At 36.1% G+C, this 14678-nt stretch overlaps 2 protein-coding genes across 2 annotated transcripts; one reads left to right on the top strand and one right to left on the bottom strand.

The window, feature by feature from the left end:
* The first annotated feature begins 461 nt into the window (after window positions 1-461).
* Window positions 462-7434, top strand: LOC145913154 (annexin A13-like). The gene is made up of 8 exons (XM_083000711.1): window positions 462-596; window positions 1781-1908; window positions 2156-2250; window positions 2566-2712; window positions 3698-3847; window positions 5385-5561; window positions 5743-5931; window positions 6647-7434. Exons 2-8 carry the CDS (start codon window positions 1818-1820, stop codon window positions 6791-6793), a joined length of 996 nt encoding a protein of 331 aa, XP_082856837.1. The 5' UTR covers window positions 462-596; window positions 1781-1817; the 3' UTR covers window positions 6794-7434.
* Window positions 7033-12268, bottom strand: LOC145913153 (uncharacterized). The gene is made up of 8 exons (XM_083000710.1): window positions 11752-12268; window positions 10180-10273; window positions 9884-10049; window positions 9475-9627; window positions 9080-9133; window positions 8930-8968; window positions 8221-8313; window positions 7033-8159 (listed from the first exon to the last, which is right to left on the bottom strand). The coding sequence occupies exons 1-8, from the start codon at window positions 12030-12032 to the stop codon at window positions 7918-7920; spliced, it is 1122 nt and encodes a 373-aa protein (XP_082856836.1). The 5' UTR covers window positions 12033-12268; the 3' UTR covers window positions 7033-7917.
* Window positions 12269-14678: the final 2410 nt, after the last annotated feature.

Genomic DNA, 14678 nt, shown 5'->3' on the forward strand with positions numbered 1-14678 from the left:
TGGTGTGTCAATATGCGCGATACGCAGGCGTACAAATGAATATCTTCAAATGCGATATATTATTATGGTGTCCAATTTTTGAATTACTTACATAGTGCCGAAAACCAATAGTAAAATATCACACAATTTTTACAAAACACGCCTTTTTGATATTGTGGTTTTATCTGTTTAACAAGACATATGCGGCGTTCAACCAGCATTTTTTGTGCGATTCATTTTCTCCGATCCTTTTTCGAGACAGGTGTTGCACTAAAAGCCACTCGGAGACCTTTCAAGCACAAGGCTTTGGTACCATCGCATCACATCAGAGAAAAAAGGAAAATGTTGGCGTAAAAATAAATACGCTCCACAACGACGTAGTGCGCTGCGGCATTTGTGGTTTGAGATGTTGGCTTAGCGTACACGATTTGTTTTTGTGCTTTGGTCGTTTTATTTTTGTCCTGTTAGCAGGTTAGGTCAACTTTGAATACCAGGTATAGATTAATCTTTTTCGTTGAAGTATAAAATGCGGAAGGGACGTTTGAATATGTATATGTAGAAATCACAGGAAACCAACATATGTGTTTTGTCCTCGGAGATTTTAGATTCCAGCTCAGGTATTGCGTTTACTTTTGTTGACTAAAAACGCAATATCACTAATAATCCTATTTTAATAAAGAAAAGGCACAACTAAACGACAAACTAAGCACGCAACTCCACAATAAGCATGTTTGTTAGAAATAAGCACATGTATATTTTTTAAGACACTGCTCGCAAATTTAAGCACAATCTAGTACCAATCAAGCTACCCTGGCTATGTGCCAAATCGGAATTGCAGCTCAGAGCATGCCCTTTCTTGTTGATATCAGCTGTCAAATCGATCACCCAAACCAAAGATGTATGAAAACCAACTACACCTATCTAAGTATGCATCATCTACCTTTAGCTATCTGCCAGTGTTTTGTCCTGAACTTTGTTAAAGGCCTGTTTAATGTTTGTTTAGGACAAGATCAGATAAGAACTGTATTCGACGTATCACGCCAAACCAAGCTTGTTCCACCAATAGTTTGTGGTTACTTCGTGTTTTTCTTCGTTATCTCGTTAGTGGTTTGTTTGGGGCGAATAGAGGATCGAAAATGCGATTTCGAGGCTTGAAAGCACGTTATTAAATATTTATAATGTAACAAGAAATTGCCTGATCGCTATAAATCAGCATGTACTTCGATACGAAACAACTTTAATTAAAATGGCATACAACGCTAACAGCAACGAAAATTGCATTATATGTTCTCTGTGTTGTTCATTTTCACGAAGGTTGGTTGTAAATGACATCAACATTACCAACAAGTGGGTTTTGTCTTGTCGTCCCATTCAGAACAGGTCCAACAGATTAACAGCTTATTTCCCTGGAATTGAAAGAGCGTTCCAAATCGATCAGAGTCAGGGATCAAGCCTGGCTTTAGTATGACATTGTTATTTCAAATTTGGTTGGTTCTTATCGAAGTGGAAACTATTGTTAGTCAGAGAGCCAACATTTTTGCAAATCTTCGTTGGTTAAAAAGCATCCAAACGATTATTTCTGTACGCTTGTTCACTGCAGAGCCAGCTGCAAATCTTTCGTTAACATTTGGGCTTGTTGATTTACACGTTTTAGGAAACTGAGGGGGATTCTGGTTTGGTTTTGACTGTAAAGTTACCTATAATACGTATATACCAAAAGGCAAAGCTACATGTTTTTAAATTACTATAATTGTTTTACATACGTCGAGGTGGCATTAACGATTTTGTCCATTCTTTGCAGGTAAATAGTGGTGCATTGCTGGTATCGTTAGTAGAAAATGACTTTGCGTGGTGCGACAATTGTTGAGGCGGAAAATTTGGATTCAGCTGATCAAGCAAAGCGACTGTGGAAAGCGGTCGACGGAATCGGTATGAATGTTTTGTAAACTATTCCACTCTTGACCGAGAAGCAGGTTTACAATGAATACAAGAAACCGTAATAAGGAACCAAAACATTAAATATTACAAAATTACAAATAGATTTATTTTCTAACAATATTTCGGAAAAGTTAGGTTACATACTGCAGTGGTGTCTGCCATATTGCGCAACTTATTTTGTATCGAGGAAACGAACGGCATCACGCAATTAACAAGCATCAAACTGAATTACATGCAGGTACTGACGAGCAAACGATTATCGATATCGTCTCATCATGCTGCAATCGTCAACGCCAAGATATCAAGCACGACTTTTTCAAATATTTTCACAAGGTACGTGATTTATTTCACAAGGTACGTGATTTATTTCACAAGGTACATGATTTATTTCACAAGGTACGTGATTTATTTCACAAGGTACATGATTTATTTCACAAGGTACATGATTTAAGTATAATTTTAGGTTTTACGTAAACCGCATTATCCGTTATGTTGTGTCTGCTTATACCACACAACGTGGAATTGTGTTGGTGGAAACAAAGAAAGTTATTGTTTGTTTACAATCTCATGGTTGGTTTAAGCCATTGCGTTACAGCGTTACAGTTTCGTAAATTGCCGGTAAAATATTTTGGTGGTCATATTGTGTAGGATCTTGTGAAAGAATTCAAATCGGAGCTGAGAATACGTCTGTCGTTCGACTTCAAGCAACTCTTGCAGTCCCTGTTTATGTCACCTGCCGAGTTTGATGCCACTTGCCTAAAGGCTTCTGTAAAAGGAATAGGAACCGATGAAAAGGTATTATTGGTTTACCCTTGTCAGGCGTTTTTAAACCTTTCAGGAAATAGTGAGATAGCAATCTTATATCGTCGTACCTAATTTCCATTTCTCTACATTAAATTGATGCGACGAAGATACTCAACATGACGCCTCATCGTTTTAATACTTTTTATATTTTCGTGCAAACCACTTAAATATCTTATCACTTTTTAAGTACCAACAAGTGCGTCTCAAACGCAGGATTATAACTGTAAGCAGGCGATTGGAAAGGCGCTTTTCCCAGCGGCAAACCATGTAATGGACCTTTCGCGTGCAATTAAAACGCAAACCTCGCATGCGAGCTTGTCACGGATCCTTAACAAGCAGAGGTTCGGTTCCCACATTTTCCGGTAGTCCCTTCACGGAACCGCGGAACCATGAAAGTCAGTGGTGCGTGGCAAAGGCGAACGTACTGTAATATACTGTACCCTTCATCCTTCAGGCAGATTTCCCTTTTTACTTTACTTTAGAATGCAACTTATATGACAAAATGTTGTCTTTGTTTTAACGTGTGTGCAGTCTTTGAATAAACTGAAGATCTCTGGATGAACATTTTTGCTCTATGTTTACCTTTGCCTTTGTCACGTATACCATTGACTTTCACGGTTTGACGGTTACGGAGGACCACCGAAAAATGTGGTACCCGCATTCACAAACTGGTAAGGTAAAATATCTACTTGTACAGCATCCGTACCACTAGACATTAAACTGACATATTACATATTACGTACAGGCATGGTGAGAGACACAAAATACTATGCAGCCTTTTGTTTGTTTGAAGTATGTAGCCTGTAAACATGTTTGCGAGCTTTTCAAAACCCTTTTTTCGTTTAAGCCACTTTGATTTGACAAACTCGATTTAACGTGGTTTTGTGTTGCGACCGGAATCAATGCTAACTGCGTACGTAGAAATCAAAACCGCATGGGTAGCAATAAGATTAACTGCAGTCTTCCATCATTTCAGAGTCTGGTCGAGATATTGCTGACGAGAACGGCGGAGGAGCTAAAGCAGATCCGTCAAGAGTATTTGCGAAAATATCGAATATCATTGGAAGACGACGTGGCTGATGACACGAGCGGTGACTTTCGAAAACTTGTTTATCCGCTCTGCCGTGTAAGTTTAACGTACTTCATGCTGCTTGTAAAGCACAGGTTTACAGGTAAAAATAGTAATTTAGACAGTTTGACATTTTGTAGACCATTTCATTTATTAAATACATTCTTCGGTTTGTTAGTTTTCAACTAGATCGTAACCGTAACCATGACTACAAGTATTTCCATTGTCATGCAAACCCATTTTCAAACAGGATATACACGTTTTGTCTTATGCGATTACAATGCTATAAAATAATACGTTTTTCCGAACCGAGACATTTTGCAATCTAACATTTTGAAATTGACATTGAAGATTTTATTTGTATCACGCAAAAGAAGTGTTGCTGGTTAGGTTATTATCGTGATATAAATATTTTCATTCCTAAGCATAACCACACACGACATCTAAATACATGTAATATAAATACTTTCAAAATACAATCATGACGAAATTTGAATTCTGGGTACGCAACATTTACACCGTAGTAACCCCAGTCAGTGTAAATCTACTTAGCTGGGTGACAAGAGTCAATATTTACGTTCTGTTTGCCTTCTTGGTGTTGTATCGTGAGAAACAAGCAGACGGACACCAACGTTTTAACGACGTCGATGTCGAGGTTGTCCAATCGATATTTCAGACACGCTCAAGGCATACCAGTGACACAAACACATCTTTTGGTGTTTTTGATTTACGATTTAGGACTATTTTGCATCATAGTGTCTGATAAAATCAATCTGCAAAACACGGTTCCACGCAGTGGAGAAAATAATTAAAATTTAATTACATTCGGTGTTTGAATAAAAGTATTTTATTACTTCAAAGTATTTAAAACAATATTTCTCTGGTGTCTCGCATTATTTTGCGAGGATCAAAGAAAATTTATTGGCCATGGAATACTCCTATCAGGTCTAACGCACCTGAATTTTAAACTGAAACTTACTACTTACGAAACGAAACTTTTTACGTGTATCTCCAAAGCCACAAAGCATGTGTTTATTATGAGGGCTTGTTTCAAAGGTGTTGGTAACATACTCAACGTGGAACTCATGATCGACGTCTTATAATGCACTCACAACTAATGTCACGCTCTTTTAACTTTCCTCGGCGACAACATCAATAATTCAAATCCGAAACAATAAAACTATCTTTTATGAGTTTAAAGTGCTGTAACGCAGGTCCAGGGATTGGAAGGTGTTAGGGGGTCGAGGGAATAGATGGAATACCTTGCGTCCAATCGAAATCGATTTTGATACATAATTTCGTTTGCAAAGCATATTGATTTAGCGACCTTTCAAACACTGATTTCATTAACCTTGATCTACAGCACAGCAGTAGATAAAGAATCAATCGGCACTAATGAATTGTATGCATGTCCAAATCCACGGCAGATGGTTTAAGACTTACAAATTAAAGAGAAGCAACAATCATTGTCTTGTTCGTATTTAGGAACAATGATATTTTAATGTCTATAACCAAAACCACAGATGTACTAATCTGGGTTATGTTGCAGTGCAAAATGACAATGCATTAAAACGTGTTTGACGTTTGCTTACAGGCCAGACGGAGAACTATCAGAGTTGTTGACCAAACGAAAGCTCAGGAAGTTGCCAATGAAATCCACGTGACCTTCACACAGTATCGAGGTACTGAGACACCTCGATACGACCTGATTGGCTTGTGCTGCTGCGAGAGTTTCAAACAGATGAAAGCCACTTTTGACGAATATGAAAAGGTTAAATCTATTGACATTTTGAAACGACCAGTCTTATACATTGCTGTAATAACCAAATAAAACGTTGTTTATTATTTGTAAAAGGTATAGCATTTTGAACAGTTAAATTCAATACTTGTTAACGGTATTTATATGATAAACACGCCTATATATAATTTTCAAATACAATGAAATTTAATAGATAAGTGGGGAACCAATAACGACCCTCATGGAAACGGAGTTTCATGGCGACACCACGTGGGCACTTAAGTGCGCTTACAAATGTGCGCAATCTGTACCTGGCTTTCTGGCTGAAAGATTGTGGAAAAGCCTTGACGGGATATCCACCAATGACGAAACTCTCATTCGAATAATTGTCAGCAGAGCCGAAGTGAGTTAATAGAAAATACCTTTTGGCCTACTTGCTGTGAATCAAGTAAGTAGAAGGGCGTTTTAATAAGTGGTTTGGTCCTTGCTTCAGTTGCTTGGTCGGTGTTGGTGTAGCTAAATAAAACATTCGTGAGTATTTCGTCAAAGTTCTTCGCAAAAAGTAGAAACTGTAGGTTCCCCTGGAAACCCGCTTAAATTCGCCAATTGTGGCTTATTGCTGTTTCCTCAACTAATTTTGCGTTGTAGAACGGATGTGTAAAAACAACATTGCCGCAAACAGTTATAACATGTAGACCTACCTCTAAAACTTATACAGGGGGACAGCGGAACACCACGAATAAATCAATGTTCGTTTGTAAGTTTTTTTGGCTACGTGTATTTGATGAATTCCTTTTTTGGTTCCAAATAAGTATATTCCATACCCTTTTTTCCAAAGAAAACTATGTTATATGTAGCATGTCACTGCTTGGAAAACTTGCATTTAAGTAAGCCAACTTTTATGTGCGAATTCTGGCAAATTACGGCTTTCGAATTTTGTAACGCTCGAACACAAGCAAAAGTACTTTCAAAAATATTTCTACACCCTCTTTAAACAAACCTACGTGTTTGGTAGAATCTATTTAGGTCTTGAATCTTTAGTTAATGTTAAGCGTGTTGTACCTAAACAACATCCTATATTAAGTATGCATATTTTTTTACTGGATTGCTGTTCGCAGATCGACCTCGCCGATATCAAACGTGAATTCGAAAACCGCTACAGCAAAACACTGGAATCGAAAATCAAGAGTCACACAAGTCGCCAGTTCAAACATCTCTTGCTCGCCATTGTGCGGGGAAATTCCACACAAACTTCCGACCAGTAAAATGTTGAGTTTGAGTTCGCTGTAGAGACAAGGTTTTACTGCTCTTTTCGTTTGTGAAAAATTAAACTCGGCAACCAGCACCCGAATAAAGTCACCAATTTGGATATTTGCAATTTAACTTTAACGTGATTTGTACTTGGTGACAAAAAACTTTGTACAATATGAAACTAACAAACTTGGCATCACAAACAACACATTGCATTTGAACCACAGAAAAAAACACAATACAAACGGGGCACTTCAAATCAAATCATGTTTATTTTGCGTAAAAAAAACTACGCAGATAAACAACATGCAAAGAAATATAATGGTAAGGGCACCGATAAAACCATAAAGGTTGTGAGTCAGGCGCCCATGTAAAGGCGATTTCCTCACGGAGAATCACCGTCTGTAGTAGGATCGCAGTCAGTCGCACTGGGAGGTGATGGGTTGCGACATGTTCGGCCGTGCTTGGCAAAGCAAAACTCACCGAAACGCAAACCCCGACTCAGTTCTCAGAACGTTTCCTTTGATCCACATCGACAGTTCTTAAACGTTCCGAAGACAAACAGGAGGACAGCAGCACATGTAATAGTGTTACTTAAGCTGCATCAGACAAACATATGACAAAGATAAAAGTAATACACTCACAACGGTATTTTTTTTAAAATAAAATTACAGAAGTTTAGCACCATCTTTTGAGACAAAAATATGCCTGAAATTTAAATAGACACCATATCTCATATAACAACATACAAAAACTAGGGTTTGCATAAAAAAAGAAAAAATCAAAAATACAGCATTGGTGATGTACAAGTATTTACAAAGTTAGGAACTCCTGGTTTTATAAATCTTCAAAACAAACAATATGACCCATGTCACAATTCCTTTGTTGTTTCAATTGCAACTACAATGGTATTTTACATTGAGAATGATTGTAAGGAAAAATGAATTTCTAGCAGTTACATGGGATATATTGATTGTTTTGAAGCTTTATTCACAAAGTATTGTCGAGGTAAAAAGTGCTGAACAAACTAAGACGGACAAAACACCAGGAAGTGAATCAAAAGCCACTCTCCATATGTGAAAATGCATCTTTATCAGCTCAAAAAATTCTGTCGCAATGTGACATCATCACAAGTGGATCAAGATAAGCAAACCTCAAAAAGAGGTTCCTCTGGGGGCATTGCCACCCTCCAACCTGATTCTTGTCTATTTGTTGTTGGTCGTCTGTCATTTGGCATGTAATTGATTCGGACATAATTTGCAATTTCATTCATACTGCATCTTTCAAGAGCTTCAACCAAATCCAGGACAGTAGGGCTTGCTTGTCTTGATTTCCACAAATGCAATGCATTTAAATTTGTTTCCCTTATGTTTTGCACCACTGCAATCACAATTTAGACAAGTTTAGTCTTTACAAATTTTTCTTTTGATAAAAAACATACCTGTGCAAGAATGATAATCTGGTGGTTCAAACAATAATCCATCACGCATAAATGTGAGAGAATCAGTCACACTCTTTTCGATATAGCGGATTGCTGCATGAAAACAATGTTTAACAATAAACCAATGTTATGATTACTACAGAATGGAATGCTTGAATCATTCATTGTACTTCAACAATTTACTGCTAAGAAAAATTCAGTCTTGTACTGCATCATGCTGATATTCATAAAAAATGTATTTGTGTCTAGTGAATATACATATCTACACAAGCCTCCATAAACATTTAGAAAATGATTCTACCGACAAATAAATGATTTTTGTTGCATTTCGATTTTAGCTTTCACCAATTACTTTCAGTTTTCGTTGCATTTATTGCTTCTGGTTCACTCGTTTCTGCTTCAAGATTTTACATTTACATGTGAGCGTGTGTTTTTTTCCTTATCTTTGCTATCACATACTACATTTACTACCACACTGTAGTTCACAGTTTGAGCTTTGAGGAGATAGCGTAAAGAAAAGACTTCCAGTTGCAGCAGTGTTTTGCATGCATTTTAATGCTTTCATTATTACTATAATATTTGCAGAAAATGACAATGCTTATGGTAGCCTACATAAGCGAAATCAATTTTTCAAAATAAAATCTGCTGACGTATCCAGAGGCTTGTTGCTTCACTATATAAAAATACATGGATTTTATTTTGTATTTACCTTCAGAAAGGAGATCCTTATTTGGTGTTTTCTTTGGACCTAAAACAGGTTGCAATTTTTATAAATGTAACCATTTTATATTATCATGCAATTATTATAAGTCATCTTCAACAAAATTGTAAGAATGCACACAATAAAATTTGAACATACCTATGAATGCTTTACTTTCTGTTGTATTTGAATGTGATGAATATTTTAGTTTATCTGCAAATAAATTGAAATAGGTAAACAAGTCTGTAATAGGACAACGCATATTACAAATTGAAGGACTTTCCCAGTGAATTTCTCAGAAACCACAATGCCATAGAATGTCTAAATACTTCTTATGTAGACAATAGTCATTACTACCACATTTGAAATAAGGTTCCTAAGTTCCTTATCATACAGGATCTATTAATGACTTTCAAAATTCATCCTCAGAAAAACAACACCGGCACTACTTTTTGTCATGATCAACTGTACACAAGTACATCATCCAAAATCCACATTACATATTATTTTACTATTGGAGTATTTTTTTACTCATCTGCATGCTATTTACTAACCTTTGCATCCTTTTTTTACACATAAACAATAATAACATAATGCCCCTATTATGTCCAAGAGCACAAAAACACAAATGGTAATGCCCACAGCCATTATTGTATTATCCTGACATGCTGACTGTTGAGTAGAAGTTACTTGTATACATGGAGAGGCTGTAAAATGTATGGAAACGTAAAGTTATAACTTTGCATTAACTACTATGTATTGAACATTGCCACAACTATACAAAGCATTGGCTTTATTCAGAAGATAAATCTGATCAAGTCATATTTTGTTTAAAAAAATACTTTCAAAATAATACCACTATTTTATCCAAGTTAAATCAAAATAAAACAGTATGTCCATGTTTTAGTTACTTATAAAATGTTTCATATCATAACCCTAACAGACAATACAAGTTTCATAAACCTGTTAAATGTTTTTCAGTGGTTGGAGCAAGCAAAGTCGGACAGTTGGTTGTGGGTTCGGCTTTTGCTTCAGGGCATTTTTTTGTAGGTTGGACTGGGCATGACGATAACACCTCTGGTGATGTTTTGCAACTTAAATCTTCATTAATGCCATACTTGCATCCACACTATAAATGAAACATAAGTTATTTTGTTTAAAAGAACCAGTTTGTCTTTGTGTAGTTCATATTTCTTTGGCACAATAATTGCATGTTTGGCCCTATATCAATTACACACAGAACAAAAACCATGGCTCACTATATTAGGTTGTGTGGTATCTCCCTCATAGCTCATATATTGCCAATCCTCATCACACAGGTTTTGTTCTTTGCAGTAATGCAGCGTCCCCCATCTTTAATATGTCAAGAATGAAAAATATACTATCAAAAGCTACTTTTGACTGTTTAAATATAATTTTTACGCAAATGCCTGTGTGTGATAATTAACATAAATCTTTATTTTTGTTTATGGTATGTGTAGCACAGAAAAGAAACTAAACTATTAGGTAAATACATTTATTTTATACATATAATGTGGTTTATTTTACATAACTTTTGTTACCAGGTAAAATATTAATCTTATATACTCTACCCTGCTGCTCATATAAATATGTTAGGTTGGAAAGATTCTTCTGCTTGTGAGAATAACATATTTACACAGCACTTTTTCATTGCATGTAAATAATAAGAAATTAAAGTACAGACAGTGTATAAAAAAATTACCATTTATGTGTTTGCTGATAAGTCTTTAAGCTTTTGTTTGTCCATCAAAATTTTTGGTGTCATAGCATTATTATGATGCAGTTAACATTTTGACCAAAAAGATTTTTTTTTAAAGTGATATATTTACGTTATGAACTGTCAAAGGTTAACGATAAAATTTTGTTTACTTTGTTGTAAACAAAATTTTGTTAGCTAAATCTGTTAGTCACAAGTATGATCTGTAAGGCCTTGCCTTTACCTTCAAAATGAGCCCAACATTGTAGAAATCCATTAAGAAATGGCTAAGTTATAAGCAAAAAAAAACAAAATATCTAGCGCCATCTTGTGGCATTTCATGGCAATTTCAAAGTGGGATATCTCAAAAAGTACTTTTTTGTAAAATTTGGAACTTTTAGTTATTTTATCATCCTAAAGCTGCTGTGTAAATTTCACTGAATTTGAAAAGGGTCAGGTCGGAAATGTGGTTCAAATTTGGTGATTTGATATGAAATCACTCATGTAGCATAATGCAAGTTAGACCAATTACAATTAGCAGCTTGACAGTTTATTCTCTACCAAGTTAAAGTTTAGTGTTTCATCCACAGAACTATCAGTTTTAAAGACAGAATTTATTTATCATTTTTATATAAAAAGAACAGATAAAAAATAACATCCTTCTAAAACATCCATTAAAAGGTAACAAAAATTTCACCTGTAATGCAACTTTTTCAATATTTTACAACTGCTATAGTCAGTTTGTTAAAAATTTTCCAAAGATTTTTTATCATTTTCATGATAGATCTAAGAGTCATGAGTGTTGGTAGTATTATTACAAGCAATCATTTCATTGGTGAAACATGTTCTTTTTACCAAATCCTTGTGTTTGATTTAAACATTGGACAACAATTTAAAGGTATCTTTAATACAAACAAGATAGCCAATACAATGGTTGAGAACTTCATGCTACAGACATTTCGATTAAATGATTACGTAGGAAACAATCGAAACGTCTGTAGCATGAAGTTCTCAGCCAGTTTATTGGATATCTTGTTTGTATTAAAGATATATAAAACCGTCAGTTATGTTCCTAAATTTAAAGGTATATAGTTTATAAAATTCACATACATACTTTGCAGAATAGTATCCATCGGGACATAGCACACATTGAGGAAAAGATGGACTGTTATCTGGTGTTATTGGACACTTCTTTGCATCAACGTCTATGCCTTGTATTCTAAAACCAGGTGGACACTCGAAACATGGCTGTTCTTTTATGGTTGGATGCTGATATGTGGGAATATCCAATGCTGAGACAAAAATTGTGAGAAAAGCTGAAATTATAAGCAATGCTTCTTGGAACATCTTTTTTCTTTGTTTAAGGTGTTCTGAAATACATACATCTTTATCCATAAATCTTTATTATTTTCGAAACTAAATGCCATTCTATGTAACTTGTGCGAAATCATCTTTATTGCGTAATTACAGGGCAGTTTCCATTCAGATTATTTAGAAATACTATTTCACAAAGTGTTGCTAAAATGCGTCTATTCTGATTATTTACGCCAAACGTAATACAAAGCTTTTTTTTCTCTTCGTTTTCTATTCAAAACCATAATCTCCACCAAGAAATGATCCCAAGCAGAGTCCCAGGGACTTCCCCGTTGGACAGTTTTCTTGATAGTAGGAAAAGAAGATTTACGTAGACAAGTCGGGTACGACGAAAAAAGAAAAAAGGCAAAATGCCTTTTTAGATATCTCTCTCACGCATGCGGTCAGATGAGAACTCTCGCAATCTGGCTTGTGTTGTCGTATACCCAAACTAGTGAACATATATTTGTGTTGGTTGAACTATGCAGTAAAGAAAATGAGTTTTTATTATTGTAAATTTCAAACTGATTTGCTGCAACACCAAGGACACCTCTGACCCAGGATGCCGTCCATAGTGTTGTGCATCAGGCACCAAAATTACAACAGTGAACCTGTCAAACCCTAAATCGTGTGCCCAGGTGCTACAAGTTGCTTTTCGCGCGTGAGAGAGAGTCGTCGTTCGTACCCGACTTGTCTACGAGAGAGAGAGAGAGAGAGAGAGAGAAAAGAGACAAAGGCAAATCGTCCCCGACTTGTCTACGTTAGTCTTCTTTTCATATAATAGAGGGCGCTATGTAATAATAATAATTTGACATATTTGTAAGGGTACAACAAACATTTTCCGAAACAATTATTTCCCCGCGTTCCTTATCGACGTGTGGGATTTTTACGACCAGGATGTAATTCGGATTCGGCCGAATCCTGCGCTCCTTGATCTATGCAGTAAATTGTTCACTTAGGCGTGAGAGTCCGCAGCAACATAGATAAAAACACAAAAAAATACTAAAATTGAAAATACGAGGAAACGCAATATATGACACGAAAACGGATAATTGACTACAATGGTTATACATTTATTGTTAAACGAAGAAAGGGAGAGCAATCTAATGAAAGGGTTTAATTCCTCCCATATGTGTGGGCGCCTATATTTAAGCATGTGTAAGCCGAAGGTGGTGTTAACCCTTGGATGTTCTTTTTCGATGCATTTCTTGTAAAATGATCGCGTCCACTGATGTCGTTCCTCACGCAATACGGACTTGCAAGATGCCGGTAGATTGACGGTATGGAAATCGCGCATTGCTTTGGCCAGTTCAAGTTTTTAAATGTCTCCAATATTTATGATATCTAATTTTAATCTGTGATCAATATAAACACCGAGGTAATTGATGTTATCTGATTGCTTAAGTTTTTCATGTCCGATGGTAATAGTGAAGTGAAAAGGAAAATAGGAACTTTGTTTTCCGAATGTTAAGAGAAAAAACTTATGAAGCGTTGCAAGAGTCCATCATCACACCTGATGCAAAAATAGTACGGCCCGTTGAGACCTTGTAAACTATGCTGTGGCCCGCGGTTATAGGGCAATGTTGCCAAATACACAGTTCAAAACAACATTTGGTCTCATAGATCACGCAGATCGACCTGAGGTCCAAGAAAAGACCATCGGTGACAATACCTGCATCCGGCTTGGTGTCTGACTGACACTTTCTTGGTTTGATGTTAGAGCGTGGCACTAAAATTCTGTCAAAACCTAGCAAGCCAAAAGTAAAATTCACAAAATAAAAATATGTGATTAGGCTGCGATTTTGCGGTTTAACACAGGCATGGCAATTAACAACGGTTGTGGTTTTATTTGTACGCCATTTTATTTCTCGCGTTCTTGCTGATGCGCAGTTATCAACCAGAAAACAGACAAAATTTGTTTTGTAAGTGATTCGGTCTGCAACTCTGTACATAGCACATTTTACCTATCAGTTAGAGTTTGTTTTTGTTGTCTGTTGCGATCGCAATTACTTTTTAAGTGAACCTGCGATTTTCAGCTGTATACCATCAGAGGACATAAAATTCACCTAGCACTGTACCTATATTCTTAACACACCATGCATAATAGCAGATTGATATAAATCCAAACAGCGTGTATCGCTTTACCATGTAACATTTAGCACAATACGCACATGAACAATAAATATGCAAAAACATGGCGTGGGCACGACAAAAACACGATAAGGATTACCAACTGTTTCCAACCGGTCGTGCTGGCAAAAGCAAAAACCATCCAAACAAAGCGCCAATCAGGTTCAACGAACGTTTACTTTCCGACTTGGATGACAGTTTACACAACTTCTTTACGTCACTACTTGATTGCGAAAAACTGAGTATAAGTTATAATCTTTTACCAACAGTCAAAAGAGAAAAAATTAAGCCAAGTTTGACGTATTCGTTGTAAATCGTTGCCATACACTCAGAAGCAGAGATCCGTATAAATTATTTAGGGGGACAAACATGCAATAAACAAAACATTTGTAGTTGTTTTTCAGAAGATTCTTTTTTCGTAAGTACCTACTTTACAGCAAAGTAGCAGTAAATACACTTATTTGGCCGGTGCATAAAAAGCACATGTGGCGCAAAAAGGGCAAGACAAGGGAATAAATACGAAACATACTTATACTCGCCCTCTTATCCTTCAAAAAC

This window comes from Ascidia mentula, chromosome 9 (genome assembly GCF_947561715.1).
Source record: "Ascidia mentula chromosome 9, kaAscMent1.1, whole genome shotgun sequence".
Taxonomy (NCBI): Eukaryota; Metazoa; Chordata; class Ascidiacea; order Phlebobranchia; family Ascidiidae; genus Ascidia; species Ascidia mentula.

Excerpts from the sequence above, each read along its gene's own strand:
- LOC145913154 (XM_083000711.1), top strand. The coding sequence starts at position 1,818 with ATGACTTTGCGTGGTGCGACAATTGTTGAGGCGGAAAATTTGGATTCA. Across the intron at positions 1,909-2,155 it reads GAAAGCGGTCGACGGAATCG|GTACTGACGAGCAAACGATT; the intron begins GTATGAATGTTT and ends AATTACATGCAG. Across the intron at positions 2,713-3,697 it reads GAATAGGAACCGATGAAAAG|AGTCTGGTCGAGATATTGCT; the intron begins GTATTATTGGTT and ends CCATCATTTCAG.
- LOC145913153 (XM_083000710.1), bottom strand. The coding sequence starts at position 12,032 with ATGGATAAAGATGTATGTATTTCAGAACACCTTAAACAAAGAAAAAAG. Across the intron at positions 10,274-11,751 it reads GATGGATACTATTCTGCAAA|ATGGGGGACGCTGCATTACT; the intron begins GTATGTATGTGA and ends GACATATTAAAG. Across the intron at positions 10,050-10,179 it reads ATACCACACAACCTAATATA|TGTGGATGCAAGTATGGCAT; the intron begins GTGAGCCATGGT and ends TTTCATTTATAG.